Source organism: Vipera ursinii, assembly GCF_947247035.1.
Source record: "Vipera ursinii genome assembly, chromosome: 2".
Taxonomy (NCBI): Eukaryota; Metazoa; Chordata; class Lepidosauria; order Squamata; family Viperidae; genus Vipera; species Vipera ursinii.
In genome coordinates, this window is record NC_139513.1 from 265620306 (window position 1) to 265632510 (window position 12205).

At 34.2% G+C, this 12205-nt stretch overlaps 1 protein-coding gene across 1 annotated transcript in view; it reads left to right on the plus strand.

Annotated features, from left to right (window-relative positions):
• The window catches only part of LOC310633465 (interleukin-6 receptor subunit beta-like), a gene marked incomplete at its 5' end in the record, with an annotated part of 56670 nt that overhangs the window by 14975 nt on the left and 29490 nt on the right, over positions 1 to 12205 (plus strand). The window contains one exon of the mRNA XM_083351171.1: positions 11858 to 11941. Within this exon, the coding sequence (XP_083207297.1) occupies positions 11858 to 11941 (84 nt within the window). The remainder of the gene's footprint in view (positions 1 to 11857; positions 11942 to 12205) is intronic.

Here is a 12205-nt window from a genome sequence, read left to right on the forward strand (position 1 = left end):
GTTGAAAAGGAACTTGGAGATTTCCTAGTCCAACCCCCTGCTCAGGCAGGAAACTCTATACCATTTCAGACAAATCATTGCCCAATCTCCTCTTAAAAACCTCCAGCGTTGGAGCACCCACAACTTCTGGAGGCAAGCCATTCCACTGGTTGATTGTTCTAACTGTCAGGAAATTCCTCCTTAGTTCTAGGTTGCTTCTCTCCTTGATTAGTTTCCATCCATTGTTTCTTGATTTCTTGACTCATCCTCAGAAGAAAAAAAATTAATCTATACCATTTTCTCCATTCTGCATTTTCCATTTTTAATCATAATTTCCTAGAATTTCTTCTATCAGTCCTGTTATTTTCACAGATCCTCCACAATGGCTGGTTGCTTTTTCTATCTTCTGTGGTATATAGTCAATATTTTCCACTTCCCTGTCTTCTTTCTTTCATGTGGTAACATTACATTAATTCCCCAACTCCTTTTCGCATGATCTGTTGTTTTCTTACTATGTATTTCTGTTTACTAGCTTTCCTAAACTTAGTGCCTCTTCCTCCCACCAAAGATGTGTTGGACATAAATTTTCAGAATTCTCAGGCAGTACAGCTTGGCCATCTGGGAAATCAAGGAGCTCTAAAAAAGAAAAAGATGTACAATTCAAATATTTGCCTAGATTCTTTTCTCTTCTGCCCATTTCCTGCATTTTTGGTTTACAGGTGTGGTATTTCTAACAGGCTTTCCCATTGCTGTCTCTGTTATCAATGGTGCTATATAAATAAAATTATAAGGAGACTTCTAACTCCTATGAGAACCACATAACTAATCTGGGTTGTTGTTCCACTAAGACACTGGCTTATTCAAAATTCAGTGTGGTTGATGTTATTTATCAATTAATGGGAAATTGATGGATCTCCTCTCGCAGTCATTCTTAAAAACAAGTAGCATATAATTAGGCCATTAGATTTTCTCACTTTTTCACATAGTCCTCTGCCTTATAAGTAAGTCACTTTTTAATACACAGTGAAGGATGATAAATCAGCTGTGGTTGTTCAGTTTCCTGGTAGACGTGGTTCCTTGCAAATAAGCACCTGAGAAGGAAATGTGTATGCAAATGAACCTATTATGCAGTCTGTCCCACAATTCCCAGGGCTTATTACCTCTGAAATTGCTTTCTGCATAAGGAGTAACTGGAACTTATTGAAGTTTTTTCCTTTTGTCACTGTGAGAGCCATACTGTTGGTTGGATGTTGTTTCAAGTGTATAAAATGATAGTCAGGAATGTCAGTGCTAAATCTCAGATTTGCATCTTTATAGATACTGAGAATTAAAAGATTTTTGGATTTCGTAGTAGAAAACACCTAGTTTTATCTTTATTTCTACTCTGCTTTGTCTTATATGTTATAAGACTAATATAAATCACTAATAAAATCAAATATGGTAAACTGGATGTGACAAAATTTACAATAACTTACAAAATTTAGAAAAAGGCGGGGTTCTTATGATATTATAAGCCATAATGTAGTTTGGTTTTGGCTTAGCTTGTGCAAATCCAGGTTGTAAACTATACTCTCTATGTGAGCTATGTGAACTCAGATAAATATGATTCATTCAATCAACATAGTTTGATAAATCAGGATATCTTAAGGACTAACAGATTTATTATTCATCTATTATGATATAAGGGAAACTCCTCAAGCGTTTGCTATAACAATAAATCTTCAAGGTACCATTGATTTTGATGGTTTCAAAATTGTCACATCTCTGGAAGTTATTCAGATATTCATCTAATATCTTGGCAATTGCTGATTGCATATAATAATGGTCTTGCATGCTTCAGGGGCTAGGATAATTAATATGTACCTGTGAGTTTGCACTAGCAATGATTCCACTATTGTAGATGCAGAATAGCAACCCAAGGCAGCACAAGCTATGGCATCATCTAAAGAGATACAGATTTCTTACCCATGATAAACAGGAAACATGTACAGATTATATCTATGCATAATTCTTTAGAAGTATGAGCTGCAAAGTTCAAGACTTATTCTTGAACAAGATTACATCCTGTTCTTTAGTTTTCAAACAAGTGCTAGCCTGAAATAGCAAAAGCAGATAAAGTCCAGTATCTTTAAAGCTGTCATACATATAATTTGATTGATTTCTGGTCTGTGCTATTGGAAGATCATGAATACTATCCAGAATTTTACCAGCAAAGCCAACAAAAGGATATTGATTTTTTTATCTCCTGTTTGACCATATGTAAGAGTGGCAGAACATGATGAGGGAAACGTATTTAGTTGAGGAGAATTCATATCTTGCATTTTGATATTGAAACTGGATGCTTTACACTTATACAGCTTTTACCATTCAGGGTCTTATCAATTACCAACAGATGGTGATACATTGGTCAGTAAAATATTCAGTTCAAAGAATGTCTTCCATAGGAAGTTTATATGTGAGTGTCTGTGCCTTAAAAATACTTGGATGAGGTTAACACAACTGGTTTTGTAATTTGTTTCATGCTCATGTGAAACTTTTATCAAGTGTGTCCAGAGGATCAAAAAAGTAAAAATAGCAGCCACTTCATTAAAGCCACATCCCTTTTTTATTTGTGTTACATAAGGAGTGCATGTTAAAAATGGAAAGCTTTGTGCAGTTATGGCCAACAACTTGAATTTTTTTTAATTATTCTCATGTGAATACTCTTAATTTTACAAAGAGTTTTATCTACTCTACGCAACTTTCAAAAGTGATTTGTTCAATACTGCAAGATCTTTGTGCAGAGTCAATTTAAACAGACTTAAATGTATCTTTCTCAGCAGATTACTTGCATAGTTGTTGCAACAAATAGCTTTGGAAAATGTATTGAACACTTTTGAAACAGATTTTTTTTAAGATATATCACATTTATCTTTTCAGGAAGAAGCCCAAAATAGCTACCTATATTATACAAAATAAAAACAATATCAAAATACCAATGCAAACAATGTAGAAATATATGTAGAAATTAAAAAGTAAAATTTATCTAGCAATAATATTATAATTTAACACCTAATCACCCATGCAAAGTTTTAATGATGAAATATTTATGTATATACTAAAAGTATTCCCAAAAAAGTATTTTAAAAAAGAAATTCTAAAGGACTATATAATAGATGTTAAAACATTTGGTTAAAAACATAATGAAAATAGAATGAAAACAATCCATTAAAAGCAAATAACTATTAGGGAGAGTTATGTAAGCCAACATACAATTAGATTTTTAAATGATGCTTAAAATTCACCAGTCATTTATAATATGATATAAATATGCAGGTAGCATCGTCAAGTTGCTCTTCTAAATGAAGCTGCAAAATATAAAAAGATGAGGTTGCATGGCTACAGCATAAAATTGGGGTCATTTATTATATTGCCTTTCTTTCTCCTGCTCTTTCTAGCTTCGGAAATAACAAAATGGCACTTGATTTACTAATTGTTAATTCTAATACTTTGATCTACAAGTCCCTACTCCTTAAAGAACCTTAGCAGTGATCAAGAACATGGGTGTTGTTATAGGCTAAACACCCAAACTTTAGATATCTGGCATGATCTAAGTTCGGAAAAGCTGATTAGCTGATGGCTCTGGTGTAGAGAACCTATTCTTACCATGTTTCACATCATATGTAAAAGACTTCTAGGAAATCTATAAAAAAAATGTATTCAATGCTTTTTCAAAAGGCAACTGGACTTTTTTTTTGTCCTCGAGGAAGACCTTTCCATTTCTCATTCAAGAAGCTTCATCAGTTCTGTCAGGATGGTGGGATGATGGAAGGATTAGTTCTGACAGGATGGGGAAGGGTTGGAAGGATCATATTTCTTTGCAGTCATTTGATCATTAACACTCTCCCTGAGAGCTCTTGAGGCCACTTGGGGGTTTATCTGTGCCCTCAGGGTCATCTGTATCAGAGTGCAAATGGGGGTGGAACCTTCCTGGAACTGGTGAAAGGACTGCATTGTACACAGAAGATAGGTAGTGTCTTATCCCTCCCTGTCTGTCCTTCCTCAAATAAAAAAAACATCCAGTTGCCATTTGAAAAAGCACCTTTGAGATAACTATGACCTGGATGATGGAGAATCTCCACAGACACACCAGTTACTCTCGAAGCAAAGTGGGAGCATATAATTAATCCATACCAGCAAAATAGAAAAGATAATTCTATTTCCTTGGTGATATTGTTAACTTAAAAATCAATCTAAATCTTTGTTCAACCACAAAAGAATACAGGCTATGTGAAAATAAAGAACTGCTTTAATTAATCTGTCTACATATTAAATAGCATAAATTTTGGGCAGTCCTAACTTGTTCCTAAGATAATATTGGATGAATTGACTGTAATATTCATGCCAATATAGTTGGGAAGCATGATATTTCTGCTAATATTTCTCAAGATTCTAGGAAATTTAAATTTAAAGATGATACACACTTTCTGGTAATAGAAAAGAATCTCCTAAATAATCTTATGTAACTTTTCTTGGAATTAGATAATTGATTTCTCCTTTAGAAACCAGGAAAATACCAGGTTTAAACATAGTAATATCTGGATTTCTGAGGTTAATAGGATTGTGCAATTTCCTGCATCATGAATTGAAGCTGTCCTGTTACTAGTTTGAAAATTAATGTAATAAATTAATTGTAAGCTTTATGCCAGTTAATTAAATCAAAGCTGTATGTTTCAGACTGAAGTTGTTCAATCCAAATCATTTTTCTGAAAAGTACAAGGGAATTTTCAACATGCTATTTTTGTTGATTTAAAGACTTATTCTAATTCAATCTCAAATGAGATTATGGATAAAAACACTTTCTTTTTCTGACAGAAGACAATTATAATAGACAGGTCAATGCATAGTCACTAAAATTAGAATCATCAAATTGATTTGAGCTACTGGAGGCGACCTGATTCACTTCACCAAATATGGCAGCTTGAACTTTTGCAGTCCATGGAGAAGGCTGAATCTTTGTCCCCAGTGTTGACCAACATGCTTCAAACCATTTGGCTCTGTGATTACCTATAATATTAATAATATTAATCAAGCCATCTAACCTAGAACATTTGCCCAAGAGAGCTCCAGGCTGGATGGCTTGAGCCTTCAGCAAAATTGCAGATAATTCCATAGTATTTGCTGAAGCCAGCCATCTTGAAATATGTTTGTCAGTGCTACAGGAGAAGGTATATTAATTCTGGCCAAAGTGTTTTGAAATTCATCTTATAGGTTCTTGTACATTGTTCCAGTTTGTCAAAATTCACCTGAATCCTGATGCTGTTTTCTAAGGTATTTGTTATCTCATTTATTTGTTTGTTTGTTTTCATCAAATGTGCATGCTGCATCAGTCAGTGATTCTAGCTGGTTTACAAAATGATTTTTTGTGTCTATCACCTACAAATGCAAAAATCTTATATTCTAACTTGTTATCCAATGCATTTATGAATATATTGAAAAACCAACAAACTCAAAGAGAGCCAAGGATCCCACAATTCAACCATGAGCTACAAATATTCTCTTCTATCAATATTGAAAAGTACACTGCCTAGAATAGAGCTCTATAGTATGCTATTCAACAATGTCTTACAAGACAACATGGAGCTATAAACTGTAAACATAAACTCACTGAGTACAATAGCTCAACTATATAGTCACTATCTAATTGTGGCATAGGCCAATACATAGGTTGCCACTTTTTCCACTAAGACAAGATAGGTGATTTTGTCTAATGCTTTGCTAAAGTTCAGACATGTCCACTGTATTCCCATAGTCAACCAAACTGGTCATTCTTTTAAAAAAGGAGATTGGTTCAGAGGAAATAAGCTTGAATTGACAGGACTTGTTAATAAACCCAGTCTGGCTCCTCCCGAGCAACTCTTTCTTCTCTGTGATAGTTGTTCCAAAATAGAAATAATGGAGAAAGAATAATAGAAATTATTATTGGAGTCATCAGATGCTTTCCAGTGTATATATTGTCTGAATTCCTCAAAAAGTCCCCTTTTAGTAGTGTGCTATTTCGTATTAAATACAAGTTGAGCTCAACTTTACAACTGTTTGATGTAAAAAACATTCACCTAAGCTAAAGTCTTCCAGCCAGTTGCCTTTAGTTATCTAGACAATGTTACAGTAACATGAATTAAAGGATGGTTGGCACAAATACAGAAGTTAAACTTGGAAATGTGAAAAGAGTGATATATGATGGAAATAAAACATGAATAGTTCATTTTTTATCAGTGAGGAAGACAAGATTGTGTGGTATCCCTTGGTTTTATTAATGTATTTATGGATAAATGTATAGGGAATGCTCATGGTAGAGGCTTGTTAGTTAAGATGTTAACATGCGTAATTTTTGTGTGAAACATTTCCATATTATTGGCTGAAAGCCAAAATCATTTGCAATGAATATTAAATTGTGTGTTGCAGCGTGGAGTATGGATTTGAAAAGTAATATACTTAAAACCAAGATAGTGTGTTTGATAGGAGCAAATCAGTTAGTGCTTGCTTATGCATAATTTTAAAAAATGAAACAGAACAATAAATTTGTAAACCTTGGTAGTATGTTTACTAAAGATATAAAATTAATATGTTCAAATACTGAAAGAAGGGTAGTGGATAGTATATGTGTGTTGTAAGTAATGAATAACTGTCAAAAGAAGCAAAAATGGAAAAGAATAAATGCATGCTTGGCATAGATCTCCATAGGGAGATAAGCAGACAAATGATAAACATATGCACAATTATGTCCTCGTGCAAATGCCACAACTGTCATATCTGCCTTAAACATAGTATTTGCATGAGGCTGCCATCACACTCATGTCATGTCATGGTTTGCTACAGATGTCACTGCAAGTTTCTGTCGAGTTTGTTATATGAACGTGACTTGGGTACTTCAAGAGAAACACAAAAGTTAGTTGAATACTGTAGGAATGGGAAGAGAATTTCAAAAACAAAGAGTAATGAAATTATGTGTATTGAATATCAAAATGAGTGATCAGCAGTGCTTTTTTTGTAAAAGAAAAAGGTGCCGGAACTCACACATGTCATACAACCCACCTTGCCTACCATACAAGGTTCCATCCAAAAAAGGTGCCGGAACTCCGTTCTGAGCGTTCTATGAGAAAAAAAGCCCTGGTGATCAGTATAGAGAAGTGTATGGAGAAGTTGGGTTATTGAATAAGAGTCCAATACGAAGAAACAGTTGAAAAGAATAGAAAGACTAAAAAAGTCACAAATGAGATGAATTGAGAACCAGAGAGGTTAGCAGTTTAAAGAACAAAGTTAATGTATGGATCAAAATATGGATATGGGACAAGCAAGTTTTGGTCACCATATTATAAAAAAAGATGTCAAGACTTTGGAAAGAGTGCAGACAAGAGGAATAAATATTTTCAAAGGCAAAATTGTACCAAGCAATATGCCATTTGACTTTCTATTGTTAAAACTAGATAGTGCAGTAATAAGTGAACATACAAATTTTGGAAAGCTTTTCGTTTCATGTCATGGAATTTTTTAGGTAGCAGTTTGAAAATTATAGAGCTAAAGTACATTTGATTTGTGGTTTAGATAATATGGTAATGCTTAAATGATAAGCTATTTTTACAGGCAATTTAAATCTATCTAGTTGACACAGCAGATGGGGAAAAGTTTCTTGTGGGAGGTTAGAAGCTGTGTCCTGGTACTTTGTAGAGTTGCAATTAGTATCTGAATTCACATTTCTCCTTAGCTTTAGCCAACTAACATTTTAGTCTTATTGGGCTTTGTTATTTTTTTTCCTAAGCAAAAACTATTTAATGCTGTTTTCATTTAAAACAGTTTTAAGCAGAGGGAAATGATCAAAAATTTGATAACTCAAAACCAAGAGAGTTTGTCATCATAAACTCTGTATGATAACTAATTTAAAGTGCTTTATGCATATATTACTTGAAATAAATGTTTGAACCTGTTTTTCCAGGATGGAGTTGAATGACCTTCTCAAATTCCTAGGTAAGATAAGAACAAATGAAAACAAACAATATATATTGTCTATGCATTGTCTAATATGTCTTCCGGGACTTTGAATTTTTACTTTTTAAAATTATTTTAATTCTGCTTGAATGTGGAATATGGAACTATGCTTCATATGGTTTTAGACATTTGCTACTTATTGCTCCTGGCTCGTTGTTTCCTCCTGAAAAATGCTTTAAACCGGTTTCTCCAGCACAACTCCTAGGCTTTATGTTGTTTAAAAATGATTAATGTATGGACTTCCACTGTCTTCTCTCTTTTTTAGTACCTAGTAATTATTTAATTATCTACAGTATTTGTAGGTTGCCTTGTGGAAGACTGTCAAGGAATATACAAAGCAATTAAACAATCATCAAAGCATAAGTGTGTAAATAAGGCCAACTAAAAATACGCTCTGGGTTACCTTTCAGGAAGCAGGGACAGCATATATTAATTGTAATTTCCAGAGGAATACATTTTATAATTAATACAACAGCCCAAGAATCATTGCAAGTGGCAGTGTTTTCAGATCAGCACTTCTTAATATTTTAAAGACAAGTCAGGTATCATAAAGCAGCCAGCTTCATAGCTAAAATCACTATCTTGAACAGAACTGAGAAAACAATGTGGGATCTATGTAGAGCTTTTGGGAAAGGGTGATCCTCCTCTTATGCATCAGTTAGTAAATGGTGCTATATTTTACATAAGCTGAATCATTCCTGTGATCTTAGTTTAGGTATAAAGTAAGCAGGATATAGATAACTGTGGTCAAGATAGGTTCAGAACAGTAAATCTCTACTACTACTACTGTGTTCATGAAAATTTTTCAACATGTATACAGATGTATATTAATGAAACATTACAGTAAAGGATAAAAAGTATGCACTTATAATTTAAATGTATGGTTTAAACAGTCACACAGTAGTTACAGAAATCAAAATTAAAAATTAATGCAGTACTTGCAGGTGTTCCAATGTTTTGTCCTGTTTTAGCACTATTGAATTACATCAAATTTTTGCTCTAATGCAATAAGGAAACTTTTTATTTTTGGGTACTGTTTTCGTCTGATGAATGTTCCTTTTCTTCATTTTGTGCTCACTAAAATTAGCACTGCAAGTACACATGTGCTAGCCTCAATTGTGCATATACTACCCTCACATTAACTGAATTTTAGATTGCATTAAATGTGACCTGTTATCAATTTATAATTTGCACCATCTAATATTGCATTATTTAACCTTGCACTAATTGCAACCTACTTGTGTAAGTATATCTTTTATTCTTGCGACTGTTGAAGGAAAAATCTTCACCAGGGTCCAGTCCAAGCTGGGAATAATCAAAATGGAGACTGTTTTAGAAAGAAGGTTGTAGTTTATTGAAGAGGAGACCCACACAGAAAGATGTCTCTGGAAAAACACTGACCATATGGAGCAGAGTGGTGGGCTTTTATATCTTCTGGGGCTCTTGAAGTTGTTTCCTGTTCCTGTTTGAGACTTTATATTTCCTGTGTCATGTACTTTGACCTGAGTCTGAGGGTGCCCTTTTGGTATTGGTGGATTAATCCAATTATGTCTCCTGTCCTTAAAATTTGGGTGGGGGTATGTAGATTTTAGGTGTTTTGTTTTCCTAATTTCTTCCTGGCTCCAACCTTCCTGAATGGATTAATGAATTTGCATTTCTAAAAGCTGGCTTCTGCCTAGGGGCTGGGGCTGATTTCTGGGGGCTGGTTTCTGTATTTTTTAAGATCTTCTCCATTATTCCTTTGGGGAAATATATTCTGCCTTTTTAATATTTCCCAAAGTATTTCTTTCTCTGGATTCTTTCCACACTACTATCTCAAAATCCAAAGATAAGGTCAATGAATTTTCTTTAACTATGAATTAATATTTCCAGTAGAAATCAAATTTCAACTCTTGAGCCAGACTGTCTTCTGACTACTGTTTAATCTTATTAACTTTTCATCCAGCCCATTATTCAACCCACTGTTTAATTTTCAAAGATAACAGATGCTTCCTTGGAGTAAGCTAATAAGAAATAATATCCCAATATGGCAGTGGAGCATTAAACAAATATCTGTGGTCACTATGACCATTAGAGTGGTGGAGAGGAGGACAGATCTTTGTTTTAGAGGAGACAGGTAAATAAGATTACCAATCTAAGCAGAGAGCTGCCTTGGTTATGAAATAACCCAGGTCTTCTCTTGAATTTACATTTATTTTCTCCATAACACAGTAAGACAACTTGCAAATTATGACAATTAAAATGCAGAAATTGAAAGAGATAAAAACATAAACAGACACACACAAAAATCTTGAGCCCTGTGTATACTTGCTGTATGGAAACAGTCTACAGCACAAAAAAGGAAACACTTATGAAAAGTGAATTGTTTAACTGTGGATTTAAATAGATATTTAAGCTAATTATTTCATTTACTGTACTGTAATTGAGAAATTTGCTTTATTTTCCTTTCCTCACTAATATGTTAGGTAGCAGTTCTGGGGATCTACAACTGTGGAGTTCCGAGCTGCATTCTTTTAAGTATCACATTGGTTTGAAAGGAAACTGGGGATCACTCTACTTAACTGGAATGGAGAAATTCTTCTTTAATCTGCACTATCCTAATGTGTGGACCAATCTTCAACAATGGCCCAGTTGGCTGGGGAATTCAGAAACAAAAGTCATCACCTTGGGAAGGGCCTTAAGTTAGGAAAGGCTCAAGATCAAAAGTTTGCCAAAGTTATCACATTAATTTTCAACCTATTATAAAACTGTTGAATAGTTTGATATACTGAAACAAGTGAGAGTTGCCTAATGTTTCTTTTTCTCCCAAAGGAGAATTATGGAGGCTTTTATTCTTTTTGTCCATTGCTTGGTTTACAGTGGGTAAGTTTTTATTCATTTAAAATCTTTTTGACCTAAGAAATTTTAGAGTGTGTTATCACTTAAAAGAGCCTTGGTGGAGCAGTGGGCTAATGCCTCCTTAAGTAACACCAGCTGCCTGCAATTAGTGCAGGTTCACATCCCACCAGGCTCAAGGTTGACTCAGCCTTCCATCCTTCCGAGGTAGGTAAAATGAGGACCCAGATTGTTGGGGGCAATAAGCTGACTTTGTAATAATGCCGCTTGGGTGTGTGTGTGTGAAAGCCCTAATAAGCAGGCATATACATAGAATGAAGGCTACTGCTAAGCTTGTAAGCCGCCCTGAGTCTTCGGAGAAGGGCGGGATATAAATGGAATTAAAATAAAATAAAAATAAATAAAACTATGTTGAATAATAAATAAGGAACAAAAAAATGATCAAAGTTGGATATTTAGTAAGAGACCTTTTTTAGTGGAGCAGCTGTAAGAAAATGTATACTGTATGCATCTTTTCAACTCATTTTCCAGCAATCTAGTGTGACTAGTTATTTTATTTTACTTATTTAAATTCTGTCTTTTCTCAGTAGGATGTAGTCAATAGGATGTGCTTAGTAATTACATTAATAAAAATATTAGAAAAATCATGAAAATATTAGCCACAATATGTTTTTGAGATAATTAGTTGTCTGGTCCAAAAGGAAGACATATGGAGATAGGAATCCGGTACAAATAATCCAAAGATGGCATGTAGGATAATTGATAGAGCCCTCATTCAGCAGGACATGATGGGTTTAGTTCTCCTATGAATATTTCTCAATTTCATTAAGCAAGTCGTAACTCCTAGTTAGCTCATGGGACAAGTTATTGTCCATTCTTCAGATTTAAGCTGCTTTAGATATTCCAATCTTGCTTTTCTTTTAGCAATTAATTGACCCATTCTCTCCAAAAATTAGACATGAGTGCCGTCTAGTGGCTGCTGATTATTTCAACTTATTTCTTTTGATTTTTCCCACAGGGTCCCGTGAACATAATTTCTCTATTCAGACAAACACTAAGAAGACCAATACCCCTGCCATTCCCTGCATTTTACCCCGAAAAGGTAAATGCCAACCCTATCATTTAGGTCTTCTTTTTCTTGATGAAGTTTCTCCCACAACTTTCCTAACATTGGAGCTGAGACAGCTATGCATGTAAGCCCTTGAGTCAATGAAAATATTTGTGTAACAAAGAGAAATACTTTTCCTCTGCCTTCATTTTAATTTGAATTGATCTAAACCATACTCCCAAATTAATTAAGAAATGAAAAGGCAAATCTTTACTATTTAAATGTGGGAATCTGCACCTTGACTCAAACATTCTGTAA